This window comes from Balaenoptera acutorostrata, chromosome 21 (assembly GCF_949987535.1).
Source record: "Balaenoptera acutorostrata chromosome 21, mBalAcu1.1, whole genome shotgun sequence".
NCBI lineage: Eukaryota > Metazoa > Chordata > Mammalia > Artiodactyla > Balaenopteridae > Balaenoptera > Balaenoptera acutorostrata.
Window position 1 is genome coordinate 15,322,431 of NC_080084.1, and position 18,995 is coordinate 15,341,425.

Sequence of the window (18,995 nt, forward strand, 5' to 3'; positions counted from 1 at the left end):
TTTTAAATTCAAAGAAAGCATTTCCAAATTGACTTTGTCTTTTTAAATCTCATCATTATTGATTGAGGTTCTGATGCAAAGTTCCATATATCAATTTCTCTATTTTTTCTTTTTTTTTTTTAGGTAAATAGGCGCTTTTTAAAAAAATAATATATTTATTTATTTATTTATGGCTGCGTTGGGTCTTCGTTGCTGTGTGCAGGCTTTCTCTAGTTGTGGCGAGTGGGGGCTACTCTTCGTTGTGGTGCATGGGCTTCTCATTGCAGTGGCTTCTCTTGTTGGGGAGCAAGGGCTCTAGGCGCGTGGGCTTCAGTAGTTGTGGCACGTGGGCTCAGTAGTTGTGGCTCGCGGGCTCTAGAGCACAGGCTCAGTAGTTGTGGCGCACGGGCTTAGTTGCTCCGCGGCATGTGAGAACTTCCCAGACCAGGGCTCAAACCCGTGTCCCCTGCATTGGCAGGCGGATTCTTAACCACTGCGCCACCAGGGAAGTCCCTCAGTGTTTACATATTTTAAAATAACCCAGACAATTTTGTAGGAACAAAATCTAAAATGTAATTTTAAGGCAAAGGGTTTGCTGGAATTAATGATTTAAGAATTCTGTGACCAGAAGGGAAGAGGTAAACAAAACAAAAATACAAACACTTCTGGTTGTTTCTTTGAAAACAAAGAAATTTAGATCTGGTCTGCAAACCTAAGATTAAATGCAGCGTTGCATGACAAGCGATTAGCAGGGATTGGAGAATAATGGTTGTGTTCCACAGGAGAAAACACACCACATATACATACATACACAACAGAAGCAAAGAGTGAAGAAAGAAAGATTTTAAGAATTATAGTTTTTATTTTTAATTAAGATGGCTTCATAACCAAAATAGTGAAAACTGATATTATAATCACCAAGAAACCTCCAGCTTTCCTTACTGCCGTCCAGACTGCAGAGGTCACATAACACAAATGACAAGAGTGGAAGTCAGACAGACTTGGGCATTAATCCTTAGTCCACCAGTTACTATCTGTGTGACGCGAACACATTTTTAAACCTCTACGTTTCTGTTTCCTCATCTGTAAAATGGAGGGTAACAACAGCCCCTGGGTCATAGGATTATTGAAGTACTAAATACATTTGAAACACTTAGCAGCTAAGAAGCACTCAAAAGAGCATTCTTATTTGCTCTACAGCATAACCTGACTAAACATTCCAGAAGCCCTATTCTCGCAAACTCACGTCTCTACTCCCAGCTCTAAGAGCGTTCTTGCACATTAATCCCAAACACATTTGCTTCTATGTCAAGGACCTCCCTCCCTAAACACTATTCGTAGTTCCCATTTCTCCTCAAGGTATACTTTCTCTTCTCAGTCCGTCCTCTGTAGGAACTCCAGAAATACCATTCATCCTCTCATTCTCATTCTGAGCTTTCCAGGTTTAGCTGAGATGCAGCCTCCTTTCAACATTTACAGACTAACCTCCTCAGAGACTGCAAATCTGTTGCAATCATGCACGTACCCCTTCTGTTCAGTACTGTTTCACCATCTTTTCATGTCCTGTCCTTCAGTTGGTTTGCTGCTATTTACAGGTCATTTGAAAACAGAAGCTCTTCCAACCTTGTTTCCCACCATATGACTTATTTCTGTTGCTAGGAGTATTTATAGCTTTCCAAACTGACCACGGTCTTTCACACATTTGTCCTCTGCCACCCTCCGAAAAAAAGTTTCTTTCCTCTTCTCCAGGCAACTTCAAGGTTTTGCCTGGGGAGAAGGTTCAAAATTCAGTTCGAATGTCACCTTTCTAAAGCTTTTGGTAGCTGTTGCCTAGGAAGGATTAGGCAACGAACACGGCTCCCATACTGTACTATTGGATAAGCACTTGTAGAATTTAATCATCACAACTTAAAAGATAGGCCTTACCGCGCCCTTTTAACAAATGAGGAATCTGAGGCTGGGGGCGATCCGGTGAATGTCCAAGGACACGGCTAGGAGGCTGGCAATGCCAAGAGGGAGCCCTTGCCTTCTGATACAGGATGTTGCTTGCCACTTGGGTTCAGGCAACATCCTGATAGAGGAAGTATGCTTGGTTAGCACCTGCGCTCCAGGGGATCTGGCAGTTAGCAGTTGCTCGATAAATGTTCGCTGAATGAACAAATCATCAGAATTCAGTAAACACTGCATTAACGCGGTGAAGAATGCTGGAGTTGGAAGGGACACATTGATACCACAGAGCAATCGGCTTGTCTTTCTGATGCTGAAAGGGAGGATTCGAGATGTCAGTGCCCCACAGGTAGCTAATGACAGAGCTAAGACCGGAAAGAATTTATTTATTTATTTAATAGATACGGAATGCCTGCTATAGGAGAGTGCTAGACTCTGGGGTCTATGTGGTCGAGGAGAGACACAAGCTTACCAATTCCCTCCTCAGAGCGCTTAAAAAAAAGAGAGAGAGAGAGAGAGAGAGAGAAAGCACTGCAGGAGAGTAAGGTGGGGATAGAATTCCCAGAGAAAAGGATGTGAAGGAAGAACCTGGAGCGCTTGGTCCGGACCCGAAGTGGAAAAGGATGATACAAAAAGGAAGAGCGAGAAAGCGGCGCGACCCTCGGCCCCTCGGCCCGTTTCTCCGCCGAGCCACACGGGGGCGCTGCACCCCTCCCCGCGTCCCGGGCCCCGGCGGCGCCGCCTGCTCGCCTTTTCCCGGCGGAAATGCCCGGGCGATGACGGACACCCGGAGGGAGGGGAGAGAAAGAGCTAGAGAGAAGGGGCAAGGGAACCGGGAGCGGCCGGCGGGCGGGCGGGAGGCGGCGGCGGCAGGTGCCCATCGTCCGGCGGGAGCTTCGCGGAAGCCCCGCACCTCCCCGCGCCCTTCACCGACTCCCGGGGCGCGCGGCCTGACGGGCCAGGGCGGGCAGGGGTCTCCCGGAGACCGTGTGCCCGGAGCCGCCCGCGGGGCTTGGGCGGGGTGCGGGGTCGCGCTCCCCGGCTCCTTCCCCTCCCGCTGGGAGCTGGCGGCGGCGGCGGCGCCGGGCGAGTGGAGCGGCGCCCGGGGCTGGGGCGCGCGGGGGCGGGGAGGGGGGCGGGAGGCAGCGGGGGAGGGGCTCGGGCCACTATGGACGACAAGGCGTTCACCAAGGAGCTGGACCAGTGGGTCGAGCAGCTGAACGAGTGTAAACAACTGAACGAGAACCAGGTGCGGACGCTGTGCGAAAAGGTAAGAGAGAAAAGGGGCGAAATGCGGGCGGGGACCCCGTTCCTCCTCCTCCTCCCCCGCCCCACCTCCCCTACCCTCCCGGGATGCCAGCCCTGTACCCGGCGCGCCGGTCCGGGGACCCGGAGGGCTGCGTCTCCGGCTTGGGCATTCTCCCCCGATTCGGGTCGGGCCCTTCCAGGACCCCCGGGGACCCAGCCCACGGTCCGGACCGGACTCTCCCGGTCCTGGCCTGTGGGGTCCCGGGTAGGTGGGCGGGGGCATTGTGGCACCCGGAATCCACGCCCTGAGTGTGACTGGGGTCGCCGACGCTCTTCTGGGGAGATTGCTGACACCTCAGCATTTCCCGTGCGGACTAGCAATCCCGGCGCTTTAGCTGGCCGGCAGATGAATCTCGTGCGGTCTCGAAATTGAAAATGCACCGAAAACGAACCTGGGTGTTGTGACTATCAACGCGCTCGGTAATATACCCAGGCTTTTTCTCAGGTGACTCGGGCCCATCAAGAATCAGTAAATTGGTATGCGTCAAGCATTTGTTTGTAGAGAGGTGGGTGTGATGACAGACTGTGATTTTAAAAATAGAAGTTGACTTTAGTTGAGACAGATGGTGACTGGTCTTCACGTTGAGAGGCTCTTTGGAAGCAAAAAATTGTTGATTTTCAGAAACAAGACGGCAAGTCTTAAGTTTGGTAACAGTGCTTGCCTGAAATGATTAATGGGGTATGTGTTTTTCGTGCAGGCTAGCACTTTTCAGAAAGTTATTTCTATTATATGTAAGGTTTTTTTCATTTCCAGAAAGTAATAAAATATGCAGGTGGTTTACTGTTTACAGTTGCTCTTGATTGTGTGAGCTGAGACAACTTTCTGAATTCTGTGTGCATTGTTTTTTTAACCACTGTAATTATTTCGGACTTTACATCTTACTTTTCTCATTCATCTTTTATGTAGTTTGGACTAAATTTTTATGTAAAAAGGTCCCATGTGAAGGAGTAACGAAGTTATTTATTCTTTAATGTTTTTGGGTTTTGGGGTTTTTTTTTTAAGCCAGAATCCGTAAGACTTTCTTCATGATTGTGTTTGGAAGTCAGGATGCCTCAGAAAAGCACTAAAAAAAGAAAGATTTTGTCATTATTATTTATAGGGTACCCTTAAAATTAAGCATCTTAGGAATGGAGGAGTAATAGCTAATATTAAGTAGTTAGAATAGTGTTTTTTAACTAAGTGTAATGTTGCTTAGGGTCTTTATGTATTAAATAACTTTTTTTGAAGTATAGTTAATTTACAATGTGTTAGTTTCAAGTGTACAGCAAAGTGATTCAGTTTTTTTTGAATTTTTGAATTTTATTTATTTTTTTGTACAACAGGTTCTTATTAGTCATCCATTTTATACATATTACTGTATACATATTAATCCCAATCGCCCAATTCATCACACCACCACCCCCATCCCCCGCCCCCCCCACCACCGCTTTCTGCCCGTGGTGTCCATACATTTGTTCTCTACATCTGTGTCTCAATTTCTGCCCTGCAAACCGGTTCATCTGTACCATTTTTCTAGATTCCACATATATGCGTTAATATACGATATTTGTTTTTCTGACTTACTTCACTCTGTATGACAGTCTCTGGATGCATCCACGTCTCTACAAATGACCCAATTTCGTTCCTTTTTATGGCTGAGTAATATTCCATTGTATATATGTACCACAATTTCTTTATCCATTCGTCTGTTGATGGGCATTTAGGTTGCTTCCATGACCTGCCTATTGTAAATAGTGCTGCAATGAACATTGGGGTGCATGTGTCTTTTTGAATTATGGTTTTCTCTGGGTATATGCCCAGTAGTGGGATTGCTGGGTCATATGGTAATTCTATTTTTAGTTTTTTAAGGAACCTCCATACTGTTCTCCATAGTGGCTGTATCCATTTACATTGCCACCAACAGTGCAAGAGGGTTCCCTTTTCTCCACACCCTCTCCAGCATTGGTTGTTTGTAGATTTTCTGATGATGCCCATTCTAACTGGTGTGAGGTGATACCTCACTGTAGTTTGATTTGCATTTCTCTACTAATTAGTGATGTTGAGCAGCTTTTCATGTGCTTCTTGGCCATCTGTATGTCTTCTTTGGAGAAATGTCTATTCAGGTCTTCTGCCCATTTTTGGATTGGGTTGTTTGTTTTTTTAATATTGAGCTGTATGAGCTGTTTATATATTTTGGAGATTAATCCTTTGTCTGTTGATTCGTTTCCAAATATTTTCTCCGATTCTGAGGGTTGTCTTTTTGTCTTGTTTATGGTTTCCTTTGCTGTGCAAAAGCTCTTAAGTTTCATTAGGTCCCATTTGTTTATTTTTGTTTTTATTTCCATTACTCTAGGAGGTGGATCAAAAAAGATCTTGCTGTGATTTATGTCAAAGAGTGTTCTTCCTATGTTTTCCTCTAAGAGTTTTATAGTGTCCGGTCTTACATTTAGGTCTCTAATCCATTTTGAGTTTATTTTTGTGTATGGTGTTAGGGAATGTTCTAACTTCATTCTTTTACATGTAGCTGTCCAGTTTTCCCGGCACCACTTATTGAAGAGACTGTCTTTTCTCCATTGTATATCTTTGCCTCCTTTGTCATAGATTAGTTGACCACAGGTGTGTGGGTTTATCCCTGGTCTTTCTATCTTGTTCCATTGATCTATGTTTCTGTTTTTGTGCCAGTACCATATTGTCTTGATTACTGTAGCTTTGTAGTATAGTCTGAAGTCAGGGAGTCTGATTCCTCAAGCTCCATTTTTTTCCCTCACGACTGCTTTGGCTATTCGGGGTCTTTTGTGTCTCCATACAAACTTTAAGATTTTTTTGTTCTAGTTCTGTAAAAAATGCCATTGGTAATTTGATAGAGATTGCATTGAATCTGTAGATTGCTTTGGGACAAATATCAACAATATTGATTCTTCCAATCCAAGAACATGGTATATCTCTCCATCTGTTGGTATCATCTTTACTTTCTTTCATCAGTGTCTTATAGTTTTCTGCATACAGGTGTTTTGTCTCCCTAGGTAGGTTTATTCCTAGGTATTTTATTCTTTTTGTTGCAGTGGTAAATGGGAGTGTTTCCTTAATTTCTCTTTCAGATTTTTCATCATTAGTGTATAGGAATGCAAGAGATTTCTGTGTATTAATTTTGTATCCTGCAACTTTACCAAATTCATTGATTAGCTCTAGTAGTTTTCTGGTGGCATCTTTAGGATTCTCTATGTATTCTCTAGTATCATGTCATCTGCAAACAGTGACAGTTTTACTTTTCTTTTCCAATTTGGATTCCTTTTATTTCTTTATCTTCTCTGATTGCCGTGGCTAGGACTTCCAAGACTATGTTGAATAATAGTGATGAGAGTGGACATCCTTGCTTTTTCCTGATCTTAGAGGAAGTGCTTTCAGTTTTTCACAATTGAGAATGATGTTTGCTGTGGGTTTGTCGTATCTGGCTTTTATTATGTTGAGGTAGGTTCCCTCTGTGCCCACTTTCTGGAGAGTTTTTATCATAAATGGGTGTTGAATTTTGTCAAAAGCTTTTTCTGCATCTATTGAGATGATCACATGGTTTTTATTCTTTAATTTGTTAATATGGTGTATCACATTGATTGATTTGTGTATATTGAGGAACTCTTGCATCCCTGGGTTAAGTCCCACTTGATCATGGTGTATGATCCTTTTAATGTGTTGTTGGATTCTGTTTGCTGGTATTTTGTTCAGGATTTTTGCATCTATATTCATCAGTGATATTGGTCTGTAATTTTCTTTTTTTGTAGTATCTTTGTCTGGTTTTGGTATCAGGGTGAGGGTGGCCTCATAGAATGAGTTTGGGGGTGTTCCTTCCTCTGCAATTGTTTGGAAGAGTTTGAGAAGGATGGGTGTTAGCTCTTCTCTAAATGTTTGATAGAAGTCACCTGTGAAGCCATCTAGTCCTGGACTTTTATTTGTTGGAAGATTTTTAACCACAGTGTCAATTTCATTACTTGTGATTGGTCTGCTCATATTTTCTTTTTCTTCCTGGTTCAGTCTTGGAAGGTTATACCTTTCTAAGAATTTGTCTATTTCTTCCAGGTTGTCCATTTTATTGGCATACAGTTGCTTGTAGTAGTCTCTTAGGATGCTTTGTATTTCTGTGGTGTCTGTTGTAACTTCTCCTTTTACATTTCTAATTTTATTGATTTGAGTACTCTCCCTCTTTTTCTTGATGAGTCTGGCTAATGGTTTATCAATTTTGTTTATCTTCTGAAAGAACCAGCTTTTAGTTTTATTGATCTTTGCTATTGTTTCCTTTGTTTCTATTTCATTTATGTCTACTCTGATCTTTATGATTTCTTTCCTTCTGCTAACTTTGGGGTTTTATTTTGTTTTTATTTATTTATTTATCTTTGGCTGTGTTGGGTCTTCGTTTCTGTGCAAGGGCTTTCTCTAGTTGCGAGCGGGGGCCACTCTTCATCGCGGTGCGCGGGCCTCTCACTATCGCGGCCTCTCTTGTTGCGGAGCACAGGCTCCAGACATGCAGGCTCAGTAGTTGTGGCTCACAGGCCCAGTTGCTCCACGGCATGTGGGATCTTCCCAGACCAGGGCTCGAACCCATGTCCCCTGCATTGGCAGGCAGATTCTCAACCACTGTGCCACCAGGGAAGCCCTAACTTTGGGTTTTGTTTGTTCTTTTTTCTCTAGTTCCTTTAGGTGTAAGGTTAGATTGCTTACCTGAGATTTTTCTTGTTTCTTGAGGTAGGCTTGTATAGCTATAAACTTCCCTCTTAGAACTGCTTTTGCTGCATCCCATAAGTTTTGGATCATTGTGTTTTCATTGTCATTTGTCTCTAGGTATTTTTTGATTTCCTCTTTGATTTCTTCAGTGATCTCTTGGTTATTTAGTAACGTATTGTTTAGCCTCCATGTGTTTGTGTTTTTTACGTTTTTTTCCCTGTAATTCATTTCTAATCTCATAGCGTTGTGGTCAGAAAAGATGCTTGATATGATTTCAGTTTTCTTAAATTTACTGAGGCTTTATTTGTGACCCAAGGTGTGATCTATCCTGGAGAATGTTCCATGCGTACTTGAGAAGAAAGTGTAATCTGCTGTTTTTGGATGGAATGTCCTATAAATATCAATTAAATCTATCTGGTCTATTGTGTCATTTAAAGCTTCTGTTTCCTTATTTATTTTCATTTTGGATGATCTGTCCATTGGTGTAAGTGAGGTGTTAAAGTCCCCCACTATTATTGTGTTACTGTCGATTTCCTCTTTTATGGCTGTTAGCATTTGCCTTCTGTATTGAGGTGCTTTCTATGTTGGATGTATATATATTTATAAGTGTTATATCTTCTTCTTGGATTGATCCTTTGATCTTTATGTGGTGTCCTTCCTTGTCTCCTGTAACATTCTTTATTTTAAAGTCTGTTTTATCTGATATGAGTATCGCTACTCCAGCTTTCCATTGATTTCCATTTGCATGGAATATCTTTTTCCATCCCCTCACTTTCAGTTTGTGTGTGTCCCTAGGTCTGAAGTGGGTCTCTTGTAGACAGCATATATATGGGTCTTGTTTTTGTATCCATTCAGCAAGCCTGTGTGTTTTGGTTGGAGCATTTAATCCATTCACGTTTAAGGTAATTATTGATATTCATGTTCCTATGACCATTTTCTTAATTGTTTTGGGTTTGTTTTTGTAGGTCCTTTTCTTCTCTTGTGTTTCCCACTTAGAGAAGTTCCTTTAGCATTTGTTGTAGAGCTGGTTTGGTGGTGCTGAATTCTCTTAGCTTTTGCCTGTCTGTAAAGCTTTTGATTTTTCCATCAAATCTGAATGAGATCCTTGCCAGGTAGAGTAATCTTGGTTGTAGTTTCTTCCCTTTCATCACTCTAAGTATGTCATGCCACTCCCTTCTGGCTTGTAGAGTTTCTGCTGAGAAATTAGCTGTTAACCTTATGGGAGTTCCCTTGTATGTTACTTGTTGTTTTTCCCTTGCTGCTTTCAATAATTTTTCTTTGTCTTTAATTTTTGCCAGTTTGATTACTATGTGTCTTGGCGTGTTTCTCCTTGGGTTTATCCTGTATGGGATTCGCTTCCTGGACTTGGGTGGCTATTTCCCTTCCCATGTTAGGGAAGTTTTCGACTATAATCTCTTCAAATATTTTCTCAGGTCCTTTCTCTCTCTCTTCTCCTTTTGGAACCACTATAATGCGAATGTTGTTGCGTTTAATGTTGTCCCAGTGGTCTCTTAGGCTGTCTTCATTTCTTTTCATTCTTTTTTCTTTATTCTGTTCCTCAACAGTGAATTCTACCATTCTGTCTTCCAGGTCACTTTTCCGTTCTTCTGTCTCAGTTATTCTGCTGTTGATTTCTTCTAGTGTAGTTTTCATTTCAGTTATTGTATTGTTCATCTCTGTTTGTTTGTTTTTTAATTCTTCTAGGTCTTTGTTAAACATTTCTTTCATCTTCTCGATCTTTGCCTCCATTCTTTTTCCGAGGTCATGGATCATCTTTACTATCATTATTCTGAATTCTTTTTCTGGAAGGTTGCTTATCTCCCTTCATTTAGTTGTTTTTCTGGGGTTTTATCTTGTTCCTTCATCTGGTACATAGCCCTCTGCCTTTTCATCTTGTCTGTCTTTCTGTGAATGTGGTTTTTGTTCCAGAGGCTGCAGGATTGTAGTTTTTCTTGCTTCTGCTGTCTGCCCTCTGGTGGATGAGGCTATCTAAGAGGCTTGTGCAAGTTTCCTGATGGGAGGGACTGGTGGTGGGTAGAGCTGGCTGTTGCTCTGGTGGGCAGAGCTCAGTAAAACTTTAATCTGCTTGACTGCTGATGGGTGGGGCTGGGTTCCCTCCCTGTTGGTTGTTTGGCCTGAGGCAACCCAACACTGGAGCCTACCTGGGCTCTTTCGTGGGGCTAATGGTGGACTCTGGGAGGGCTCCCGCCAAGGAGCACTTCCCAGAATCTCTGCTGCCAGTTTCCTTGTCCTCACAGCCACAGCAACCCCCTGCGTCTGCAGGAGACCCTCCAACACTAGCAGGTGGGTCTGGTTCAGTCTACCCTAGGGTCCCTGCTCCTTCCCCTGGGTCCTGATGCACACACCACTTTGTGTGTGCCCTCCAAGAGTGGAGTCTCTGTTTCCCCCAGTCCCGTGAAAATCCTGCAATCAAATCCCGCTAGCCTTCAAAGTCTGATTCTCTAGGAATTCCTCCTCCCGTTGCTGGACCCCCAGCTTCGGAAGCCTGACGTGGGACTCAGAACCTTCACTCCAGTGGGTGGACTTCTGTGGTATAAGTGCTCTCCAGTCTGTGAGTCACCCACCCAGCAGTTATGGGATTTGATTCTACTGTGATTACGCCCCTCCTACCGTCTCATTGTGGCTTCTCCTTTGTCTTTGGATGTGGGGTATCTTTTTTGGTGAGTTCCAGTGTCTTCCTGTCGATGATTGTCCAGCAGCTAGTTGTGATTCTGGTGTTCTCGCAAGAGGGAGTGAGAGCATGTCTTTCTACTCCTCCATCTTGTTTCAGGGTCAGGTGATTCAGTTTTTTATATATATATGTATATATATATATATATACATATATATATATATTCTTTTTCAGATTCTCTCTTGTATTAAAGGTTATTACAAGATGTTGAGTATAGTTCCCTGTGCTGTACAGTAGGTCCTTGTTGTTCATCTATTTTATATATAGTAGTGTGTATTTGTTAATCCCAAACTCCTAATTTATCCACCCCCCATCCACTTTGGTAACCATAAGTTTGTTTTCTGTGTCTGTGAGTCTGTTAAATAACTATATGTTGACTCAAGAGGATTTAGTTCTGTAAATAGAACTGCCAAGCAAAGGGTATTTTTGTGTTTCTGAAACAAATTGTTTACTTACCGCTTCAAGTTCGGCATTCAATTTTCTTGTGTGATAAACTATAATTTCATGTCTTAGAATATATGTTTTAAATTGATCTATCAGGCTGTAGTGTCAGGTGAAATATCCAGTTCTGAAATTAGCTGAGTCAGTTGACCTCACTGTGAACAGTAGATGTAGACTTGAAGTTATGGGCAAAGTTGGTAGTTGAATTGGTTTTACCTTTGACTCTCTAATAATTTTGAGATGTCTTCCTGGAGAAGAATGTTGTACCCCTACTCAGTCACACTTGAGCCTTAATCACTTGAGCAAGCTTTCTGAATTTGCCCAGAGAGATTATTTTAACTTCAACTCCTAAATAAATTGGACTACCCATCTCCAGGACCTCTGAGGTATATTTAAGCTGGTATCTTACCCACTTCTTTCTTTGTATACTTGTACTTTTCCATTAAGCATGATTTTTATAAGTGAAAATCCCCTGTCATTCATCTTTGACCTCCACCCCTTTGATGGGGTTGCTGATGGGCTGGAGGAGAGTGACGGTAGTCCTTCCTCGCTACCCTCTGAGCAGTGCTTAGTGCGGCAGCCCCCTTCTAGCAGCTGTGGTGAACCTTTGTGGTGTGTATTTTCTGTCTTTTAACCTTAGTCTAAAGTTCCATTTTATTTCCCTACCTCTGCCCGCCTTTTTCCTGCCAAGTGCAGTGTTTGTTTATAACAAACTCTAGTAGGCAGCCTGAGTTCAAACCCTGGCTCCACAGCTTGATGGCTGCCAGTCTCTGCACCTCCTTATCTAAGACAGGGATGATAGTACTTGCTGATCTCCTGGGGCGGTTGTATTAAGATACTACTGGTGTAAAGTCCTGACCAGAAATTAGCAATGAGTATTAAATGAAGAAAAGCTAAAAATAAAAGTAGCTATTTTATCTTGTTTTAAATGTCATCCTATTTTCTTTTGGAAAAAGATGCAAAATAAGTAGATGTGTTGATATGACTTCTCTGTGGAGAATGTACTTCAAAAGAGGTTTCCTATATAGTGGTTCTAGAACTCTGAAAAATGCAGTTTCATTATATCTTTTTTAAATTTTATTTTTATTTTTTTATTTTTTTGGCTGCGTTGGGTCCTCGTTGCTGTGCGCGGGCTTTCTCTAGTTGCGGTGAGCAGGGGCTACTCTTTGTCGCGGTGCACGGGCTTCTCATTACGGTGGCTTCTCTTGTTGCGGAGCACGGGCCCTAGAGCACGCGGGCTTCAGTAGTTGTGGCATGTGGCCTCAGTAGTTGTGGCTCGAGGGCTCTAGAGCGCAGGCTCAGTAGTTGTGGCGCATGGGCTTAGTTGCTCTGCGACATGTGAGATCTTCCCGGACCAGGGCTTGAACCCATGTCCCCTGCATTGGGGGCAGGCATATAGAAAGAATATAAGAGACAATAAAAAGTCAAACCTAATTGTAAATATCATCTTTTTGTTTAATTCTTTGTGGCTAGATTTTAGGGTTTTTTTTTAAGTAACATTATTTTTTTGGAGTCTGTTAGAAATATTATTCTATAGAAAGTTACATCATTGTGAGGGTGATTTCTCCCTCAAAATTAAATTCCTCTTCTAACTCAGGTTGCCTAAAACGTGAAGGAGTCAGCTGAAAAAGTGGTACTGGAAAAAGCCCTGTTTTGAGGTAGTGGCAAAAATAAAACCCATCCTAATGCCAGTTGGAGAACAGCTACAAAAAATATGGGTATGAATGATATGGTATGTCTGGCCTTCAAGGTTAATTTCTGTCTAGAGAAAAACTTTGCATAAAATAGTTAAGGCATGTCTTCCAAGAAGATGACTAGCTCTTAACATGAACTTAAATTAGCAGTCCAGCTTTGGAGCTGCTTGTACATTTGACCCGTCTTACGTGCGTAGAGAGATTGCTTCTGCCATTTGTTTCTGCAATAGCAGTATGCACAGTGATTTAGAAAGATGGTGTGCCTGGAGAGCCAGTCTGGCACTGTCGAGGACATTCTGTGACAAGAACTATTTTTAACATTTGTTTGGTAGTCTCATGAAGATAAATTTTTTAGGCTCTTCGACCTGATAAACTTTATTTTATACTGAAGAACCTTGGTGATGATATTCTAAGTAGGGAGGGAAATTTAGCCTAATTGTGTGCTAGCAGATCTTTATACTGATGATTATACAGTGCCTACTTAGAAAAATTTTGAGGTTTGTGTAGATATATATGTAAATTTTACATTGGACTAATGGATATGTTCCTGGGTCCTGGCCTCAACGTTGAAATAAGCAGAAGTATCTTTAGGATATTACTTTACTTCATTAATGTGAAATAGCATGCTTAAATTCTTGAATGCCTAAAACTATCTTAATGAAAATTATTGATAGATCCTGGTAAAAATGGGGACTTCCCTGGTGGTCCAGTGGGTGAGACTCTGCGCTCCCAATGCAGGGGGCCTGGGTTTGATCCCTGGTCAGGGAACTAGATGCCACATGCTGCAACTAAGAGTTCAAATGCCGCAACTAAAACATCCCGCATGCTGCAACAAAGATCCCACATGCTGTAACTAAGACCGGGCACAGTCAAATAAATAAATACGGAAAAAAGAAAAAAAGAAAAAAGATCCTAGTAAAAATCAATGATTTTTCTGAGTCGAGAAAAACCTCTCGATTGCTTTTCTTTAATAGTTTGTAGCTAAAAGTGGTGGTCTTAACAGCCAAAAAGCTTAACTATTACTTTCATTTTAACTTCTCTTGAGCAAGGGTTAGTGCCAGCTCTAGTGGCCATTGATATAGTTCAAAATGCAGTGACATAGATAGAAAGTAGCTCGTTTCTACTATAACGAAGAATGGTATGATTACAGTGGAATATGAGGTTAAAACCCAATTTTGCTGACTGAACAAATCATCATTTTCCGTGCTTATCTAAGCCAACCTTTCATAGCAGACAGGTAAAGAAACTAAACCAAACTAGACTAACATGAACTACTGCTAATGACTAGAAAACAGACCTTTTAAAATCAATTCATCATTTCTCGACTTTACATATGATGTGTAAAATCATGTTCGTAAATAGAAAAAATGAAGATACATTATAAACGTTTCACGTGGAGTAGTTTTATTTGCAACATATGCCTTTTATTCTACTTTGAAGATCATGCAGAAATTTTTCCTTCAGTGTTTTTTTCAGGACAAATGCTCTGAAGGACTTGGTGAATGAAGTCCTCTTTGATGAAAGGAAACCAAAATACCAGAAATTGAAGATAAAATTAATGCCAAAACAATCACTGCACTTTAGACTATGTAAACTATATTTCTGAACTTAGATTTTCTAAGAAAAATGGCATTAAAATCACTGTCATCTTCAAAGAAGGCTAAGTCAGAGCTGCAACAACATTTCACATTTAGTTTTGGGGTTTTTCCTCATATATATATTTTTTTTAATATTTATTTATTTATTTGGCTGCACCGGGTCTTAGTTGCAGCATGCGGGATCTAGTTCCCTGACCAGGGCTCGAACTCGGGCCCCCTGCATTGGGAGCCCGGATTCTTAACCACTGGACCACCGGGGAAGTCCCTCCTCATATTCTTAAATTGAGATGTAATTCACATACTATAAAAGTCGCCCTATAAAGTGTACAATTCAGTGGTTTTAGTATATTCATAAAGTTTTGCCACCATCTCTACCATATAATTCTAGAACATTTTCATCACCCCAGAAAAGAAACCCTCTGCCCACTAGCAGTCACTCCTCATTCTCCCTTCCCCCCATCCACTGGCAGCCACTGATTTACTTTCTGTCTCTATGGATTTGCCTGTTCTAGACATTGTATATGAATGGAATCATGTAATATGTAATGTTTTGTGTCTGGCTGGCAATTCTTCCATGCTGAGCATGTGTCAGTACTTCATTCCTTTTTGTGGCTGAATAAAATTCCCTTATATGAATATAGCACTGTGGTTGTTTTTATAATTAAGTTATTGCCATCTGGAATTTGTTGTGAAGTTTAAAAAGTTATTTTTTTCAGATTGAAAAAGTAATACATATTTGTTTTTTAAAAATTTGAACATCTCAGAAATGTAGGGGAAAAGCAAACGCTCTCCACTGTTGCACCCACCTTCCCTGTCCATTACCATCCTGCCTCAGAGGCAAACATTAGGTAGCTTTCCAGGCCTTGTTCTCTGTGTGCAAAAAACATGGGTTTTGGGGGCTAGGGAGGATGTTTGTGGTGTATTGTTTTCATTAAAATGGGATCACAGTTATACTAAAATCTTTTTTTTTAACCAAACAATCTGTCTTGGCCTGTGTACATACATATAGTTCATTCTTTCTGAATGTCGACAGACTATATGATTTATTCTTGTGTTTCCAAGCTTGACATTGCTTGGCATACAGACTCTTGACTGTGGTTGAACTGAAAGAAAAGGTTTGTTTCTTTGTATTGAAAAAAAAAAAAAAAAGGTCAATTCTCATTTATGGAAGAACCTTGTAACGGTAGGAGGACAGGCCACCCTACTTATATTAATCTAGCCCTGTGGGATTTAGAGCTTCATTTAATCTCATCTGTTTTGGAGATCACTCTGTTTTGTGGCTTTCTTCAGATGAATTTGCCTATAGGAGTAAGAGGTAGCCTCTGACGGTTTATAGCAGATTATTTATGTGTAAATAGAGGGGAAAGAAAAGAATTTGTATACTGGCTCTGCCAGAACCAAATACGGTAGCCTTTTGGGATTATGGCTCTGGCAGTGGGCACCAACACAAAAATAAAAATAGAATGTCACCTGTTGAGAAGCTGGGGAGACTTGACATTTACATATTCTGCATTCTTAAAATGTGGGTAGAGGAAAAATAAAGTATTATATGTGAATGTCATTCCCAAAGTTTTATTTTTCACAGTTCTCTTCCTAAGATAGATTTGACTTTATAGCAACAAGAAAGAATATGTTTTAAATGGGTGAGAAAGGAAGCAAGTTTGAATAGATAGGTATACAGCGATGCGTTAAACTTGCTGGTATAACTGTTAAGCTTTATGCCTGGATGTGTCTGTGCCGGGTGGCATTTACCATCACCACAGACCTTCACTTCACAGTTTAAACTTGGTCTTGTCAGAGTCTTAGAGATAATTAAACTTTGGGTGCTAAGTCACATTAAAAAGCACTCGTGAGAATTATATATAGAATTACGCAGTGTACAGAAAAGAGTTAGTGTAGCAGTCCTAAGACCACTGTATGTAGAAAGGCCTCATTTCAAGGTTGTCTTTGGTGTCTGGAAACTTGGATTTGGGGAGGCTTCCCACCATTCCCTGTTAAGCGTGGCTCACTGTGCCTCAACTGTTTATGCAAACAATGTGATTTATGTGGAACACGTGCTTTTCTTTTGAAGTCTGGAATTTTGGTACATGCTAGGCAGTGGGTATCCACGTGACCAGCTCCCTGTTACAAATCCTGGGCCCAGAGCCTCTAATGAGCTTCCCCGTGACTGACAGGTTTTCACACGTGTCGTTTCAGCTTGTTGCTGCAGGTGTTAGGCGCACTCTCTGCGGCTCCACTGGGAGAGGACTCTTGAAGCTTGCGCTTGATTTACTCAGGGCTGTGCCCCATGCGCCTTTTTTTGCTGATTTTGCTTTCTATCCTTTTGCTGTAATAAGTCATAGCCATGAGTACAACTACGTGCTGAGTTGTGTGGACCTTCTTTTGTGAATCACCACCAAACCTGGGGCTGGTCTTGGGGACCCCTGACACACAAGGGTTTTTACACTGAGAATTCCAAGTATCAGGTGAACTGTATACTTACTTCTGCCAGTCCAGCACATTCTTTCCTTGAAGGCAAGCCAGAGTGATCTCACAGTAAGACCACTTTACAATAAAGGGTGTGAGCTATAAATCAAGTGTTTAGAAACATCAGGAATCTGTACAGTAAAGATAAAAATATTGGAGGGGGGCTGGCTCTGGCCTGACAAAGTACTTCACTGTTATGTAGATAAAAGGTCAGGAAGTCTTATGGTAAAGCAAACACACCACACACACACACACACACACACACACACACACACACACAGTAAATCACGTATCTTAACCCATCCTCATAGTTTTATAAAACCTGTGCTGGGTTAAGATAACCGTATGTCCTTAAAAGAACAACTGAGGGACTTCCCTCATGGCACAGTGGTTAAGAATCCACCTGCCAATGCAGGGGACACGGGTTCGAGCCCTGGTCCGGGAAGATCCCACATGCCACGGAGCAACTAAGTCCGTGCGCCACAACTACTGAGCTTGTGCTCTAGAGCCCGTGAGCCACAACTGCTGAGCCCATGTGCCACAACTACTGAAGCCCGCGCACAGCAACGAAGAGTAGCCCCCCATTGCCGCGACTAGAGAGAGCCCGCCTGCAGCAACGAAGACCCAACACAGCCAAAATTAAATAAATAAAATCATTTTTTTAAAATTGAATTGGATAATATTTACATTTTGGGGCTTTTTATTTCTATATTTAAAGTGAGACAGTAATAATAATGTTCATATATGAAGCAGGTTTCCTTTTTAGAGTTGGAACCATTGGCTGAGTATTTTTTTTTTTAATTAATAATCACAAAAATAGACATCGGGTCCAGTTGAACTCTCTAATGACTTATGCTCTTCAGTTTGATTTTTTTTCTGAACAAAATTGGGAAGCTGTTTTATGAATAAACTTGCTAAAAATGCTGTTTCATTTGTGATCTCGGACATTTCTGGCCGTTTGCCAGACCTTTAAGGAGATGCTTGATAATCTCTAAAATTTCCTTCAGTTCTAATTGGAATTACACCTTGTAGTAGCTCTGCCCTCATTCTCGCCCCATCCCAGTGACTGATTGGGCAGCAGGGAGCATGTGTCTCAGCTGGCCAGTGAGAATTCTGGGAAAGCTTTGTGAGATGGATAGACTAGATTGGCATGTGCCCTTTGGCCTTTTGCCCCTTCTTGCTGAGTAAGATACCAGATGCAGTGCCTACAGATGCATCATCATTTTATGACCATGAGATGGTGATTCCGTTTACTAAGGATGGCAGAGAAGGTGAAGGGAAAGAGTCTGCTGCCCCAATGGCCCTTGAGAAGCTGCACCAACCCAGCGCTGCCTATGTCCAGGCTTCTTGTTACATGAGAAAAATAAACCCACAGTTTAGGTCTTCTCTTCCCCCCTGAAAAAAAGATACTTCAGTAACATGATGATAATAAAATATTGTATTTTGCCACGCAGCTAAGAATCAACCCTTAGAGAATTTGAATTTGGAAAAGCATAGCTATTTCCACATTACACATGTGGAAGGTAAGACTTCACATTTTAGAGAGATACAGACTAGTCTCAGTGAAGAAACTGAAGGGTGTATAGGTCTTAGGGTTACACAATTAGATTTCAAATGGGAGGAGAACTCATTTTTCTGGAAGATTTCTGCATGTATAATCTCATTCTAACTAACTATAGGCAAAGAGAAGAAAAATATGGACTACACTGTTCATAACTCTTGGGAAGTTTACCAGGCTAACTTAAGCAGAAATGTCGTTTGCCAGAAGAATGTTTAGTAGCCTAGAATCAGAAGGCAAGCTGGAGAACCAAGCTTGGAAGTTTTGCAGAAATTAAAGAGAGCTTGGAGCCTCAGTCAAAATCATACCATAGCAACGATTTAGAACGCTGGAGAGAACACCTGTGTGGGAGTAGAACTTGCCGTTGTCCCCACTGCTTAGAGTCACTTCAGATTAGGAGTCTGGGCTAGGTGCATCCAGTTGGCATAGATGAACCTGGAGGTAGACTGACTTTCTTTGTGATTCTAACAGTGTGTATACAGACTTTCGTTGGGATTTTGTTTTATGTATTCTAACATCAGTGTTTTGGATTGGTGTAATAGGATGAAATAGTCACAGAAAGCAAGTTGAGGTGAATGATACATGTCTTTGTAGTAATGTGAGCCGACTTACCCTTATC

The 18,995-nt window shown here is 41.6% G+C and overlaps 1 protein-coding gene across 1 annotated transcript in view; it reads left to right on the forward strand.

Annotated features, from left to right (window-relative positions):
* Positions 1–3,047: 3,047 nt before the first annotated feature.
* PPP2CB (protein phosphatase 2 catalytic subunit beta) overlaps positions 3,048–18,995 on the forward strand; it is a 32,462-nt gene continuing 16,514 nt past the window's right edge. The window contains exon 1 of the mRNA XM_057537385.1: positions 3,048–3,196. Within this exon, the coding sequence (XP_057393368.1) occupies positions 3,095–3,196 (102 nt within the window). The 5' untranslated portion in view covers positions 3,048–3,094. The remainder of the gene's footprint in view (positions 3,197–18,995) is intronic.